Raw genomic sequence first — 17,087 nt, 5'->3', positions numbered from 1 at the left:
TGTGGTTGTGGTTCAGATGTCTGGAATGTGAGTGGGCCAGTGACACAGCATGTTCCTCATCAGAAACCCATTCAGCTAAGAGTGCAGGGTGGAGTTCACAGAGAATAGAATACATGTTAAAATACAAACAAAGATAAATATAATAAAAATATAGTTTAGGGTTAGGGTTAGTTTAGGAATTTGTTTATGTAAATTATTGACAATTGTGTCTTTTCCTCAGATTGTTTTCTATTATTCTCCATTTTTTCCTGTTTCAAGGCTGTTTGTTTTTGTTTTTTTAAAACATGGCCTGTACACACCCATTTTTTAAAATAAAAATGCTGTTGCATGATCATGAGAATGTTCATGTCAAATGACACCCCTATTAATTTAAACACATGGATTTCAAGAGAAAAAAAAATGACTGGATTTTGCAACCGTTTCCTTTGAATTACGTGTTGCCAAAAAATCCCAGCATCCCCAGAGATGATGACATCACCACAGCCCAGACCGGTCTGGCGTGACTGTAGATTTGCCTTAGTGGTCACTGACACATACCTGCTGTCAGAGAGCAGAGGGATGTGTTGGTTCATGCCTTAATAAGTAACTACTCCAACTGAAAGTTACATAAACACTGAAACACACACACACACCCACACACACACAGACCAGAATATCATCAGTGTTTTTTTTAGGATCAAATTCACAGGTGTCTAATCTTTTTGTTTGCAGCATATCATTTAACTGAGCTGACAAATACAATTTTCTCATGTTTGTGCATGGGCAAATTCATGAAAACTCTTGTAATAACATATCTTAACAGCGGAAAACATTCTTCTTGTTCAGTCATGCAGAGTGAAGAAACATTCACTATGCGCTTTATAAGAAGACCTTCAGTAGAGGCCATTCAAACAAAATGAAAAAAAGCTTATTGCCTTGAACAAAACTAGGGTGAGAGAGAAAGTACTGACGCTGACTGAAGAATTGTTATATTTAGTGCAATCTGATGAAACATAATGACTTACGGTGCTTGGCTAAAGCTTCCTCATATCACATGGTAAAAGTGAAGGTCCTGCTATTGTGTGTTGGCATCTGTGAGGCTGCAACATAAAGAGAAGCAAAATCCACTTGGCATGGATTGTTTTATAGTTTTATATCAAGACAAAGCAAACATGAAGACACCAAGCACTTTGGGATCATCCACTGCAGAATTTCACCTGGGAGCAAAACATTTTCATCTGATACAGTATAAAGTTCATTGTAGAATAAACACCTCTGTTTTTTAAGATATTGAAATTCTTTACCGGAGTAAAGTTGCTCATTCTACAAATATCACCCATATGCAAGCAGAGCTAGAGCAATAAGTATAATTATATTTAATAATTATAATTAATTATAATTAATAATTAAGTGACACTAAACAGCATAAGGACAGTATAGCGTGATGATGTGAGCTGTGCACAGAAATGGAGCAGACGTCAAGAAGAGATTTTTCTGCTCTCAGCATTGCATGGCAGCATGAATTGACACTCGTGATTGCTCAGTGACAGTCAAGAGTTGCTTTATGCACTTTAGTTTTAAAAGGTTGCATAAAAGCTGCACGGTGGACAAAGGCACTGATTAAGTGACAAGATAGCAACAGTATCAGACAGTAAACAAAATGAGATGTGGTACATAAGTCCCCTCATACTAATTTTACAGAGGATGTTCCAGTAGATATGTACAGCTATGGATTTTATGCTCCATAGGTTTCATCGAGGGCTTTTACAAGCTCAGATCCAGGATCAGTAACAGTAGAGTAATGGAAAGCACAGAGGGGGTGGGAGGAGTGTGAATGGTAAACACTAGCCTTGAACGGACACTGAAAAATGAAGGACTGTATTTTTATGGCCATTTAAAAGTCGTTTAAAAAACATCTATGAGACCTTGAGACCATAATCAATATTTGTATATGTGACGGTAATTGGAGATACACGTCTTAAACCAAGCTTTCCATTCACATCTCTCACCCTCTCTCATTATCTATCAAGATGGATAGGTGAATAGAGCAGGCTGTGCAATGAGTATTTCCTGGGTTACGTTCCCTATGCCTTGTTTACACGGACAAACCATTGTTACAGTATTGAGCCAGTAAATGAAGAGATGCCAGGTCTGCGGTCGAGTCCAGCTGATGTCTATCATTGATATCTACTCTCTTCAGGTCCCAGTTCTAACAGTTCTCCCAATCCTTAGAGAGAGGGCTGGAACAGACTTTGGGGCTTCGTAAGTGTCCATGCTTTATATCCCTGTCTGTCAGTTCCAGATCCTGGGTAGGTTCTCTAGGATCCTGCGTCGGTGTGAAGGGTTAGACACTCCTGCAGCGCATAAATCCTCCTCTGTGATCCCACTGTGGAGAAGACACAGGCCGTTGTGTCAGACATGACGAAAACCTCAGACAGCAGTTCATTTCTAGTGATTCTTATTTTATTTAGTTTGTATTATTAGTTTTAGTATTACAAAGTTTATATAATACTAGTTTTGTAAATGCATGTGGTGCAAACATCATTTGTATAGCTGTATATGATGGAATGTGATATTATACTGTATATGACAACATCAAGTTTGCTTGTTTGTTTTTTTCATTTTTACTTAACCATAAGAACCTAATCACATCACATCACGGCATTTAGTGGATGATTTTATCCAAAGTACACAGGAAAAAAAGGTGCGTAACCAAAAATGGTTCTAATGGTTCTAAATGGTTCTAAATGGTTTTAATATCCCAAAGAACCATATATAGTTCCTTGGGATATTAGGATATTAGGTTATTGGATGGTGGGTGATGGCATAAATGTGGAAAATAACCAAACCCTCCAAAGTATTTTTTGTGCACTTGCAAATGAGACTAAACAAGGGCAGATAAACAAAAACACAATGCAGGTGTCTAAGCAAAGGAGTGCAGAAATGGTTCTTTAAAGGTCTGAAAGGTCCTTTGTGGAACCAGAAATGGTTCATCTGTGGCATCACTCCGAAGAACCATTTTCGGCACCTTTATTTTTCTGTGTGTACCATAAGTGGCTGCATTTAAGCATGGGTGGCCCTAGTGTGAATCAAGCCTCTACCCTGACAGAGTGATGCTCAACTCACTGAGCTACTGGACCAAAACGTGGACCCTGACCATTTGCCAGGGTGTTGAAATAAGGCCAAGAAAATCTGTGGACTGAATGTAGAACATGTCATTCAAACTCTTTTTACCTGAAGTAATCCAGATCATCCCAGCCACTGAGGCTGAGTCCCAGAGTGTATTTCTGAAGACCCAGAGTACTGAGAAGCTCCCGCACTGTCTCTGGTGCACCTTGGAGGACAGACACCTGCATTGAGGTAAAATAGAGAGTATTTTTTTACTAGAACTTGTAGGCCTACAATGAGCCAGTGGTCAGTTGTTTCAAAAAATGTCTGCTATTGACATGTTACATCTTACCTCTTTCTCCCAGCTGTAGCCCCTCTCAGCAGGCATGGTAGGACCATTTCTTTGGCATGGCCTCTGGTTGGGTATGGATGGGCCTCTGTGGTCTGTGGGAAAGAAGTCCACCTCGCTGAGGGACTTGGCAATTTGCAAGGCTGTAAGGGAATTGTCCCCTAGAGGCCCAGGGTGCTGCTGCTGCTCCACCATCCAGGGGACTGAGGCCTGACAGTGCGGTAAGCGGGTAGGAGTGTAGGGGAAGAGAGAGGGGGCGTTGGTCCCCCGGATAGGACTGGTCCTCTCTGGGTGAAGCTGAGGTTGATCCCTTCTGGCTTTCTCCCTAATGATGGCTGAGTGGTTCATATAGGTGTTCCTCAGGTTCTTTACTGGTAGTATGGAGTCCTGAACAATCTTTTTACCCAGGCATCTCGCTCTGGGTGGTGACGCCTGTTCCTGGTATTGTGAGGTGGTGTTACTTGGGGCAGGAGGTATGGGAGATGGGTTTTTGGTTGGGAAGAGTTGATAGGAGGAGTTGGTTTGGGGTGGATGAAGGTCATTGGTTGAAGTGTAAGGGGGCAGGATGGCTGGTATCTCAATCTCTGTAAAGTCTGACCTGCGAGCGGACTTCCTGTCAAAGCCCTGCCCTCCTGCAAGTTTTGGGAGCTGCAAGGCCTCATTTCCGGACCAGATCACCTGAGGGTCCCTTCGCTGGACTGGGGCCTCCTCCACCCTGCGTGGCACTGACACACCTTCAAAGATGAAGTAGGCAGGATTGGTGTAGCTGCTGGGGGTTAGTTTGGGAGGAGCTGCTGAGGACCTGTAATGAACACATAAATCTTAAGGAGACTTTTGTTAACTGAACTTCATTACTAACATTACATTACTAACCACATCCTCGATTTTCAACGTGGTTTCACAAGACTTCATAACGTGTTATATAGCACTCAGTAGTAGTAACAGTACAGTAACAGTAGAAAGCCCTCAACTCACTAGGCTTACATATGACTGTTAAACACTTGTATTCACTGTTCAAAGTATGCATCAACAAATCTTTTCTACTTAATGATAATATTTTGAACTAGTAATAACATGCAATAATGATCTTATTTTTCCACTGTAGTTTAGATAATATCTGTATAACTCACCTGCTCAAATATAAACAGCAATTTGGAATGGACTTCTGTCAAGTTTTTCAAAATAAAAGTATGCAGTAGAAAAGTAAATCCAAACTTCAGTTTTCTGATGTGGACATACTTAGCAGTTAAATGTGTGTTCACAACTTCAAAAGGATCCATAAACATCCCAAACAAAATCTTGCTACCTGGAAAAGTGGGCATGTGACTTCACATGCAAACTGCTGAATAACTGGATGAGTTTTTCAAAGTTCTCTAGCAAGCCATTGCTTGTGAGCTGAAGGCTTTCTGGTGCTTTACACTGATGCTAAGAAATATCAAGAGGTCCTCACCTGTTTATTGGGGCCCGTGTAGATCCAGGAGACACGTGTCCCCTCCCATGACCCTTTTCATCCTTCTCAAAGCAGAACCACTCTGAAAAAGTCAAGTGACACTAAATTTCAAAATCAGGAAGACTTCTTCAAAGTCAGTGTGTTGTGTGTGGAGGATAAAGGCTAGGTCAGTATGAGATGCCATAGCATGGTAGTGTTTGTGTGTGTGTTGTCGTGGGGCCTGACCTGATGCCAAAATACTCCCTCTATCTGTCCTGTGTCAGTGGCTCAGGATGCATCTGGTCAGGGTCAGTCAACCAGGAGCCAAAAGAGGAAGCAGCCGAAAGATACCAGCAAGTGAAAAGCCAAGACACGGATCATTGAGGAACCAAATAGAGGAAGCAATGTGAGACTCACAGGAGAGCCAAAGAATGCAGTGACAGTCGAGACGAAAAGTTTAGTAGGAAGTGATAGTGCAAGCAAGGGGCAGTGTAGGAGAGTAGCAGTTCTGGCTGACCCACCGTAGATCCTCTCCCGTGTTCCTCGCCTGTCCGTGGGCACGTGGACCCTGACCCGCCCCCTTATGGAGCCCATCTCCTCACCCCGGTGACTCAGAAACGTCTCAAACTGCTCTAATGTACCAGTAAGTGAGCGCAGAGCCACACAGCATTCACCTACAGCAGAGAATTAAAGAGATTATTCTTAAGATTAAGGGCACTGATTAACAAAGTAACCACAAGGGAGTGAAGTTATGAATTGGGACAGTTAAAAGACAAAATGGATTGGCCGGGGACCAACCGTATGACTCAAACCCGTCACATGACTTGACAGACAACAGCAGGTGCTGATCTTGAAGATACTCCATGTCGGACACAATTGGAAAAAGCTATGCCAGACATAAACAGAACACAAGTTAACAGCTTGACTTCAATGATGTATTTTCAACCATTTCCAAATAAACTGAGCCTCTAACCTTTGGCAGTTGTTTGGAGGACCAGCCTAGTTTGAGAAACCCGGGCACATCACAGCTCTGTGAGTCATTCTCACTTGAGCGTCGTGTCTCTGTGAAGAAAGACATGCACATCATTTTGCCTTGTAATGCTTAAGATAAAATGATGACTACTTTTGATTTGACAGAATACCTTCTAGGCAACACGAATGAAACTCAATGAAGAACTTGGCTTTGCTTGCCGTCTTCACAATGGCCTCGACGCCTTCAAGCTCGATCCAGGCCCTCTCCATGCTTGAATTTGGGTCTGTTTGAAAAGCAGGGCAACACTGGTCACATAATCAAGGGATTCAGTCATATTACATCTGATTGTGTGTTCTAAGAGCCACAACAATGACAGCACCTGTTTTGGAGATGAACTGTGACGTCACCCCTACTTGGAATGTGGCAAAAACAGGTGAGTGGTCACTTGTGAAGATGTCATCTGTACAACCTGGTGAGAGACAAGTCCCAGTCATCATCATAATATTACAGTACTCTATAATTGCATTAACAACACTAAATATTTTGCCCTTTTCATGCTTCAAAAATTATGTAACAGTATATAGCTTGAAATTGCAAAACTGAAATTCCTCTGATTGATTTGCAAATACATTTTGATAGATTTCAATATTGATATGTGAAATAGGCAGCTCAGCAGTCAGCAAGATCAGGAAAAAAGGCAATTTTAGAGGCAAAAAATAGTACAATGGTCTGAGCCATATTAGATGCTTTCTGCTACTTTGTGGTAGTTTTTTCTGGTTTGATAGTTTGCTGAGGCTAGACAGAAACAGAGGCTTTGGCTGCATGAGAGGAAATGACTTTGTCTCTTTATGGACCACAGACCAGGATGTAGGGGTTGACCGTTATTCATTTACAGGGCGACTGGCATTTTACAGTAAAACAATGAAAGAAATGCCCGCAAATGTCTAATTTGAGAATGCCACATCAAATCCATTGCCTAAGTTTAAGTCTTAAGCATTTCCTTTGCTTTTGCTTTCTTTTTCATTTTGTTTCATTATGTCTTATCCGTTCCCTTTTCTAGTGAAAGCTTTCTTGAATACTTTCTTTTTTGTTTTGATCTCCGGAGCTTACCATATGAGGTGCAGATGATGTGTGTCTCTGGATAGGACTTCCACAGAATCCTATCACACCAAGATGGAACATTGACTCGCACCTATAGAAACAGAATTAGGTTATATCTCAAAAAAATGTGTTTGTGTGTTTAATAATGAAAATATAATGTATGGCAGACGTGGAAATATGCAATGGAGGGTGCGCTCCATTCCTGTTATGTCAGACATTCCCTTTTCGGTGCAGGGTAATTCTTAACCTCCTATTTTTAGTGGTCATGGCAGCTGCTGTCAAAGTCACGTATCCCCTACAGACCTTGTAAATTAGGATTAGGTTACACATAAAAATATCTTAAAATGTGAGCCATCGGTATACTTGGAATGTTTCTGGGGACTTGTCTTTTTACAGCACAGCATGTATGTAGCATCACAGCCTAAAATACGATATTCCCATAGCTTAAAAGTGTACATGACAGTGTCAGACTGTGAAAAATGTTATTTAGAACAATTATTAAGATGCACAGTGTGATGAGGAGGTCCTGTCACTTCTGCCTGTCCTGTAACTCTGCTAGGTGAACAGACTCACCCCTGAAGTCTTGTACTTCTGCCATAGGTAGCAGTCTCTAGAGCCCCGCTCATACCGATAGGTGGGTGGAAACGCAATCTTCTCTTCCTCTTAACCATGACAAATAGAGAAAATGTACAAAGTGGAGAGTGATAAAGAGGAAAGCAAAGGCAGATTCAAATCAGACCTGGGAAAAATAGTACTTGCAAATACATTTTGTTTGCTCATTTTAGCCTACTTCGATGCTAAATATACGAGGTTTGCCACAGAGGACAAAACAGTGAGGGCCAGAAAGTTGCCAGACAATCACAGGAAGGTATTCAAAAGTCATTTTAACTTTAATATTCAATTTAATTTTAATATTGTCTGTGATGGACAACAATAGCACTATTCGATATGTCCTAATATGGTAAACCCCACCCACCTAGTACTCCAATTAGGTTATAACAAACATTTTTTGAAAATACTATTTGACCCAGGACTGAATCAAAGGATGAAGAAAATAATGACAATTGCAGTATTTGATGCACACGTAACAATATAATTTCTAATATAATATTCATAGTTTGCAATATAGGACAAAGGCCAATATGAGGGTGGAACTCACTGAAATTGAGAAAGGCCTTCCTCTTGTGCCTCTCTCGGGTCAGCTGGTCCGCACACATGAGCTCCTCAAACTCCCTCTTGGACACATGTTTCAGAATGTCCTGAAGGCACGGAGGGCCAGGGAGAAGCAGGAGGAGAGGGTGAATGTCTGGAGTTTTTCAATATTCAGTATGAGCGGAGGGTTTTTACATTTGAGCACTGTGCTGAAAAGGGGGAGCTATGAAAAACATACAAATAATGACTGTTTTTCTGACCTGTACATCCAGGTCCAGTCTGTAATTGAGGTCTCCACACCAGAAGAGGTGGGTGAAGCGCAGGCTGATGTCAAAGGCACTGAGCTGCTTGTCACCCAGAGAAAGCAGTCTGAGGATGTCCACAAAGTTCTGGTTCCTCCTGAATATGACATACATTAAGACAGGATTGTAAATCATATTTTCCCCTTTTTTATTGCAAAGCATAGACATGAAAAGGGCACGCTTCCACACACTCTCACACACAATGTGACACATCCCTGTCAGTCCACACACACCTCGCTTTAGCTTCACAATAAAAAACATACCTAAGGACTTTCTCACTTCCAGAGGTCAGGTGGCAGTTCACAAACCCGAAAGACGTTCCACTGAAGAGGAAGGAGACCCCAACGGCCCCCTTGTTTCCTGAAACAGCAGAAATACCCAGTCAAACCTCTGAGTTAACGAAAACACATTTTGTTCCCGTTAATCATGTACTGATATTTTTGGCTGTTGGCCATGATGTGATACGCTTTCTGTATTTGCTTTGTGTGATTATCTGAGCTGAGGCATTTTGGATGATGAGATCATGGAGGGCAGCGTACCCAGTGTGTTCCCCAGGCCAGTCTTCACACTGGCTGTGTTCACATGGCTGATGCGGCTCTCATGCTCCGGCTTCACAAACACAGCCAGCCTCATATTCCAGAGGGATTGCACTGCCACCTACAGGACATAGTCCCACATTACATTACAAGGGGTGACAGGAATAGTCCAACCAGTCAAGGATTATACTATTACAGGAAGGGTTTCATTGCAAATTGTTATGCAAAAAACTATATAAAAACTACATAAGGAAAACGCTGGCTGAAACAAATTATGCAGTGCCTGAAAAAATATAGATATTGGCTTCCTCAAAAGATAACCTCATATTCCCTAGGGAGTTTTCCTTTCAACTCAGCAATCATTTTGTAAGAACAAGTGTCATTTAGATCAAGTGGTAGATATGTAATTTTGGAATGAAACTCCTAAGATTGTACAATATATCCTAAGAAATTAATATTACAAGGGAACCTTTGCTTTACCCACTCTTACCTATTTTGGGCATGTTAATATTAATTGGCGACTTTCTTTGCTTCTATAATGTATAATGTCTGCCCCTTATTCACAGGGAAGAAAGAGTGGAAAGATCAACAGGAGAGCTGAAGCAGGAAACAGGGATGCTTACTTGTTTGTAGTCAATGTGAGTGTAGCTGCGAAGGGTTGCCTTGATGTGCTCTGTCCACTCTCTCTCCCCCTGAGGGTTTTCTTGAGTCCCCAGGACGTAGATGTCATGAGGGAGCAAGGCGGTAGACTCATCTGGGGTGTGTCCCAAACCGCAGCAGGTCACCCACGACTGGAGGCTGCGAGGGGGAGGGGAACCGCCTGCGCACACAAAACACCACGATAAATCAATAGAATAATGTTAGTCTCTTCCTTTAATAATTAATGAACGAGTCTTAGTGTTTATCGGCACAATTGTTGTTACCCATATTCCAGGTGCCAACAAACACAGAGACCAGGTCAGGTTCACTCAGCTGGGAGTGTCTGGTTTTCATCAGTTGTAGCAGCTGGCAGAAGGCCTCACGCTTCTGCAAGAGACGGCACAATAACTCAGTGAAATATGGGACAGCAAACATTGGTATCCAATTAACAGTAAGAGTATAACTCTGCCTTACCCTTGCACTCTCAAACATCAGCTCCCGCGGTGTGTTGTGATGGCTGTCAACCACCATGCGCACTTTGGCTGAACTGCTCTGGAACTTGACAAGCTGCAGGACTGACACACAAAGACACATGCTACAATAGAGCACATCTATGAGCAAGAGAAATGTGACAGGCACATAAAGATTTGCTTACTTCGGTCATGTGAGACCGTCTCTACGCCAAATGATCCAGCCTTCCTGTCAAAGAGCAGCACTCCTGAGTCCACATCCACAGAAACTGTCTGTCTGCCATAGCGCACCATCTTCACCTGGACACACAAAGAAACACAACTGTTAATACCTGTACACAGTTAGAGAATTATCTTAAGGTCAAGGTAAAATAAAACTGAATAACAGGCTATTAGCAGGATTTTATAGAGTGCAAGATAAAGTGCCCCTCTCCATTGATTTACCTGAAAGGAGTGGACTGGCATTGGCCTGGCATGGTTCTTGACAGAGGTCACAGTGACGGGTGTTGGTTCAGGAGGGGGCGGGGCAGGCTGCACCGCTAGATTGTGATTGGTCACCGCATCCTGTAGTGCTTTCAACACCTCCAGGGGCAGAGAATTTATTAGAATTTACCTATCTCTGTCCATCATAAACACATTTGGCTTCTTGTTATCGGGACAACTTCTACTTAATACTCATAACTTACAACTGACCATTGCTGCTGAAGGTCGCAAGACTGTGAGGGCCATGAATTTCATATATACCCAGTTAGTAAACATACCCTTTTCTCCAGCGAGGAAAGGAGGCTGACCAATGCTGTAATCTTAGACAGCAGGCTGTCTAGCTCCATCTCTGGACCCTTGTTCCAAAGAGACAAGAAGATAGATGCAACTTGATGATGCATATGAATGTTAATGCAGATCTTATACAGTTTTGCTTCCAACACTTTCTACTAAGAGCACTAGAGGGGGGTACTGTTTCAGAATTTCCACAGTTTGTGTAGCCTTTACTGTTCTTAGCGTACTACATGTTTTGCTTTGTACCTGTGCCTTGGCACATGTCAGAGGGCAGCTAGGATGGTCGAACACTTTGGCCAGGGTCTCCAGACTTGACAGCGTCAGGTCAATCTCACTGTAGATCAAACAAAACACACAAATTTTGCTGCATGACCACAGATCAAGGAATCATTCATACCCAAACTGTCTAGTATCCACTGAAAGATAAAACCCAGTGCAGATCACTCAGTGCAGATAGCATCCCAGGAGCATTGTACTGCATTATAGTGCAACCAGCTACTACATTCAAACTGCTCCTGGTCTTCACTTTCCCTTGAAATTTTTGTCTTATCATTAGCAGTAGGAGCAGAATGATGCACACCTGTTGAGGCCTTGGCAGGCAGTGCCCAGAGTGCGTTGAAGGTGGCGAAGACTCGTTGCTCCTTTATGCACACTCTCGATGTCGAGAGGCAGCTCACTGAACAGGTAGTCACTGAGCAGGCCAATCACCTCACCTGCCATGCTGTGAGGACAGATAGGAGGTACAATTCAGTTGTCACAGCTCTCTGCAAGCTGTTCATGTAGGCTACATTCCTAGCATTTCATCAGGCGGCATAAACCTGTGTGAAGCATCTCAGGAATAGTTTTTGGACAATTTATTTCTAATGCTCTGTATTTGAGTTTGTGTTTAAGCTAGATAACTGTACCTGGATGTGTTCAGCTCCTGTAACTTATTCAGGAAAAGGGCATGAGGGGCTGGTGTCGCTGGTGGCCCTGTGGAAGGACCTGTGTTGATGGAGGCTGGAACTGGGGGCGGCTTCTCATCATCTGTGCATCCATAAAACATGAAATTAAACCTTTCAAACTAGTTGACAATTCATATTGCAGTCCTGGTGGGGGGAGGTTTGAGCCTCAGTGACACATTCTGTATTAGATAAATGATAGAGGATGCATAGTAATGTAGGTATTTAGCATGTTAGTGATTTGTTGTAATAGCAGGATGTGGGCCCACCTGAGCTCTCATCCCCAGTGTCTGTGTCACGGGTGACAGGGTAGAGCAGAGGGGTGACCAGGCCCTTATGGGGATGCTGGTACCCCAACACCAGGTCCTCCAGCGTACGGAAACAGTTCACCTGCACCCCCTGTGTTGTCTGTGAGACACACACACACACAAGGACACATATGCACAGAAGTCAGTATGTATATCACATGGACATGTGTGCATGTTCACAGGCTGTGGTTACTCCAAACACGACCTGGAAAGGCCAAAGAAACTGTAAATACATGTAGATGATAAGGGACACATAAGCATGCAAAACACTGGTGTTACATTCAGTAATGTTTGAATATGACATCTGAAATTAATACCTTTAATATGTTTATTTGCATGTCAGTTTTATATATACAAAGTGCTTCACTATCTATGCAAACAAAACAAGGCTGCATACAAAATAAAGAGGGCAGCAGCAAAAAGCAAATACATCACCATAAGGGTGGGAATGGGGGCTATCTGAATTTCTGTATTTAAGGGATAAGTATAGCTGTGCATCGTCACTATAGCACTGGAAGGATCTATTGTGTCCATGGATAATGTGGCCAAGAGGGAGCATGTAAATAGAAAAAAGTATGGGACCTAAAATTTGAGAAAAACCTTGAGGAACTCCACAAGTAATGTGACGATGATGGTGAGTTTCCAATTTGAACTGAGCCTGATTGGCCTGATTCTATGAGAAAGATATGAGCTGAATCAATTTAGTGCAGTGCCTTCATGCCAACACAGGAATCAGGCAATCAACTAAGATGTGATCTACAGTGTCAAAGGCCACACTACGTTCTAGAAGGTCTAAAATAAAACCTTAACCCAAATCCACTGCCATTAGAATATTACTAGCTAATTCTCAACATTTTCTTCAACTCTTTGCACTTCTAAGGAGAGGCTTCAATACATCACCAGGGATGGGCGTAATGAGCGAGTCTATCTTAAACAAGTCCATAGAATTGTAACATTTCTCTAATATGAGATACAAAAAAAGCCACTCTAACATCTTTAACCCTGAAACTTTGATATAAAGTCTTACAAAATGTCATGGACGACTTATAATTTATTTGCCTTCCTTTTATGTTCCACTTTATTACATTCCCTCCTGTGTGCTCATTGACCATGAAACAGCTTACTCCTAGCTTTTGGAATGCCAATTAAAATGATCTCAACATTATGAATATAATAATGTCTGAGTGTGCTGTGTAATCTGAATTTGTAGTGTCATGTTTTGGATGTGTCTACACAGCACCATCCCCCCTCTCGCTTGGTGGAACTAAGCAGAAGTATCTATTTGCATGACAGAAAAAGTCACATGCAGATGAAGGAGGCGTCCCAGTGGGATTCAGAGAGCGGTGCCCTGCACCCCTCTGAGGAGGTGAAACAACTGACAGCTACTTCCTGGATGCTGCAGTAGTTGGCTGCCATGATTCGCTGTGTTCCACTGCCCAACTAAGAACCCCGAAAACACATAGTTAGGAAGTTTTACATGCAAACATTCACACATTTAAGCCACAGGGAAGCCTACTATGATACCGTCCACAAAAACCTGCACAATTACACTCCAATGCCACTCAAAGCAGTACAAAAACAGAATTAAGATGAAATAAACACATACACATACTGTACACATACACATGTGCACAGGTACCTACACCCACTCACATGCACAAAATCAACATGGCACACACTAGACCATAATACAAAATAAGCTCTTTTCCTGTGTCTTTTTTTAGAAGTTTTTGTTTTCATTGTGCGGTGAGAGAAACCATTCTTTGGCACAAGCTACCTGGGTCTTTTGCCAGGAACTTTTCAAATAGTATTTTTCATCCCACAAGGAACTCTTGAAAAGCAATTAAAATGAAATGAAAAGGAATATGGGACAGTGAGAGACAAAATAGGCCCAAAATATCTTCACGGCCCTCTTGGAAAAACAAAAAGTCAAGCGTGCTACTTCTTTGTGAATAAGTGGAGCAAATCCAGTGAGGGGAAAAGTGCTTATTGGAGGCTTCTACTGATGGCAGTGGAAAAACGACTGAAATAGAGTTTGGGGAGTCCTCATTTGAAAACAGAGAACTTTTCCAAAGCAGTCAAAGCCTTGTAAATGAGCGGTAGACAATCGTTATTGAATTCTTGTCATTGGAGTTTTATGTGCAGACATAGTTAAAAAATGCCAAGGCTGGCTTGTGGTTTGTCTCTTTTGTGTTACTTTCTGTTTGTGTGTGTGTCTGTGTGTATGTGTGTGTGCTTTTCTTCACTTTAATAATTAAGTGGTTTGCTAACTAAATGGTCAGAGTATCAAAAACACACACATACCGTAACTGTCTTAAACTCTGCCACATCCAACAGACCCATTATGTATAATACAAACACCCTAGTACATTCACACACACAACCAATAAACACACCCATTGGTCAATGACCTAGTGCGTGGGTAGAGTAGGAATCTCTGAGACATACACACAATTTCTCCTCTGTGCTGCTGAGATCATGCTGCAAGCATGCGGCCACATGGTAGAGATGGCATTCAAACAACAAGGCTACTGCAGTTGTAACAGAACCAGCACAGAAAGGAAACACAAACACGTTGCTGTTCTCCTTACAACAGCCAATAACAAGCCATTGTTTGATGCCTCGAACTCCATCTGGCTGGCTGTGGTTCCCTCTGTATGTACAGTTTGTACCAAGGTTTTCGGCTGTGTGCTGTGTTTCTTTCCTCTGGTCCTCGTTGTGGAGACAGAGAATACAGTGTCATGTAGTGATACTGGGATGGCCACTCACCTGCACTGCTAGAAGGCCGTCTGCATCAGGGAGAATACGATAAGTGTGAACATGACGTTGGAACCTTTGAAAAACAAAAATAACTCTGTTACTACTGACATAGCGAATTACTACAGAATGCTTGTGAGCAAACAACATTCAAAGGGAAAATGTACTTCAATTTAGTGTTGAAATAAGGACCAGATGTCTTGTTCTAGTTAACAGCACTGTAACTTTCTCAACAAGGCGCCAGTGATTTTACAGATTACAAATGACGTGGTTTGTTTTAGATCTACAGTGTAAGAGGAACACACAAATCACTATCTCCATCAATAACGTCAGAGGGATTTGTTGATGCTTTACCATAGCACTTTCAGGCAACAGGCAGAGGTGAAGAGCACTGTTTATTAGAACATCATGTGAACCAAGGGGAGACAAGTAAGGCAGACAGAGAATACAGATGAAAAGTGCAGAGGAATTAGAGAAACTGAAAGAGGGAATGAGATATTGAGAAAAGAAGGAAGGGGCAGAGGGAGCGCTGTGAGCAGCCGGGCTCAGCTTTCAGGAATGTGTCTGGCTCAGGCTGATGAGCGGAGAGAGCAGTGTGGTCGCTGCAGCTCCCGCCCTCTTCCAGGGGCCCCAGGGAAGACAGAGGGGAAGAGGGGAAACAGGGAGCCCTGAGCCAGGGTTGGACTGGCTGAGATGGCCTGTGTTCGGACAGGACGGCCTGACCGCTCTGGAGAGTGTGTGTGTGTGTGTGTGTGTGTGTGTGTGTGTGTGTGTGTGTGTGTGAAGTTGGCCCTGCCCTTAAGCGGCCCTTTAAGCCGTAGCGCTTCCTATGCTGCCTGCTGGCAGAGGAACGTGAAACTGATGGAGATGACAGGGGGAGAGAAGCTGCTGAATCCATTCACAGATGGAGACATTCTGCAGCAATCTTGAGTTTATGAATAGTTTCCAATCCTACATGCCAAAATCCAAAAGTTTCACAAGAGGTCTTAATTAAGTATGGTCCTACGTAGAACTTCTTTTTGTCTGAAGAAACCTTTTTGCAAAAGGTTGCTGCTATGAGACATCCTGGGTGGATCAAATATTTAATACTTTGAATGTTTCAAGGAGGTGGAGTAGAAGGTCCTGGGTTCACATCCTAAGTGGAACAACCATAACATTGGACATAAACAATATGATTCAATAGCTACTCCACAAGAAATGTCTGGTAAATGGATGACTTCTGAACTGTAGACAGTCAACATCCACTTAACCACTTTAAGTATTTTCCAGTTCTTTTCAGTTGCACATAAAGGGGTTCCACATAGAACCACAATCGCAAGAGCTGTACATTTACAGTCACATTTACAGTTACAGCTCTAAAAGTGGTTATGCACTGAAATGAAACTGGCTCTACGTTACACCTATAAAAGTTCTTATACGGAACATAGAGCCTAATAAATCATAGATAATAACTGTGGAGTGTGCCAGCTGGGAGAAACAGGCTGTTCTCTGCTGAGCAGGTGTGTGTGTGTGTGTGTGTGTGTGTGTGTGAGAGAGAGAGAGAGAGAGAGAGAGAGAGAGAGAGAGAGATGACAGAAGCCAAAATGGCTTAACTACTAAATAAAGCTCAAAAAGCTCAAAACCAAAAACAGAGAGAGAGAGGAGAGAGAAAATTAGTTAGTAAATTGTTACTGCGTGGTTGTCTTGAGACTGTTTGTGTGTGTGTGTGTGTGTGTGTGTGTGTGTGTGTGTGTGTGTGTGTGTGAATGTGTGTTATACTCACAGCAGGCACAAGGCGTAGGCTCCTGGCACAGACTCACTGTCTCTTACTAGGTAGCTTCCATCCCTGCCTGCCCGTGCCAACAGGTCCTCCGCATGCACACGGCTGATGTCACGATGATACCATGTTGCCGTTGCCATGGCGACCAGTGTTAAGCGAGTGTGTGCTCATTAAGATAATCCACAGAAGGCGAGGAAAAGGGACAGGACATGACATAGACCCAGTCAGTGTCAGACTCGCTCAGTCGCTCCAGTTGTGTGGTCCTGAGCTCTTCAGCGCTTACGGCTTTCCCATGATCCTGGTCCAAATGATCAAAGTCTCAGACGGAGACCGTGGAGAGACATCACCTTGTCCACATCAGCTAGCGCTTCCTGGGTCCCTGCTGGGTCCTTCACATCCTGTCGCACTGGAGGAAGAAAGAAGAAATATCCAACTGACTGGAGGAAGAAAGAAGAAACATCCAACTGACTGTCATGTGTGTCTACTGTAACAACATTTTCCCTCGTG

At 42.7% G+C, this 17,087-nt stretch overlaps 1 protein-coding gene across 1 annotated transcript; it reads right to left on the bottom strand.

Moving 5' to 3' along the window:
* Window positions 1–1,116: 1,116 nt before the first annotated feature.
* On the bottom strand, window positions 1,117–16,720 carry inppl1b (inositol polyphosphate phosphatase-like 1b). The gene is made up of 27 exons (XM_078289158.1): window positions 16,584–16,720; window positions 14,834–14,897; window positions 12,026–12,164; window positions 11,721–11,841; window positions 11,396–11,536; window positions 11,062–11,149; window positions 10,800–10,877; window positions 10,483–10,620; window positions 10,224–10,338; window positions 10,043–10,143; window positions 9,853–9,955; window positions 9,553–9,749; window positions 8,933–9,050; window positions 8,657–8,753; window positions 8,352–8,490; window positions 8,099–8,198; window positions 7,513–7,601; window positions 6,949–7,030; window positions 6,218–6,307; window positions 6,008–6,121; window positions 5,839–5,927; window positions 5,664–5,751; window positions 5,387–5,539; window positions 4,887–4,968; window positions 3,440–4,238; window positions 3,214–3,329; window positions 1,117–2,365 (listed from the first exon to the last, which is right to left on the bottom strand). Exons 1-27 carry the CDS (start codon window positions 16,718–16,720, stop codon window positions 2,272–2,274), a joined length of 3,672 nt encoding a protein of 1,223 aa, XP_078145284.1. The 3' UTR covers window positions 1,117–2,271.
* Between the last annotated feature and the right edge of the window lie 367 nt (window positions 16,721–17,087).

This window comes from Centroberyx gerrardi, chromosome 16 (genome assembly GCF_048128805.1).
Source record: "Centroberyx gerrardi isolate f3 chromosome 16, fCenGer3.hap1.cur.20231027, whole genome shotgun sequence".
Taxonomy (NCBI): Eukaryota; Metazoa; Chordata; class Actinopteri; order Beryciformes; family Berycidae; genus Centroberyx; species Centroberyx gerrardi.
This window is presented reverse-complemented; position numbering and strand designations above follow the sequence as displayed.

Bases quoted from the DNA above. Each gene is read 5' to 3' on its own strand.
- inppl1b (XM_078289158.1), bottom strand. From the start codon at position 16,720: ATGGCAACGGCAACATGGTATCATCGTGACATCAGCCGTGTGCATGCG. The intron at 9,956-10,042 runs GTAAGGCAGAGT...CGTCTCTTGCAG, and splicing joins TGATGTTTGAGAGTGCAAGG to AAGCGTGAGGCCTTCTGCCA. The intron at 8,199-8,351 runs GTCAGAAAAACA...CCGTGCCTTCAG, and splicing joins GACTGGACCTGGATGTACAG to GACATTCTGAAACATGTGTC.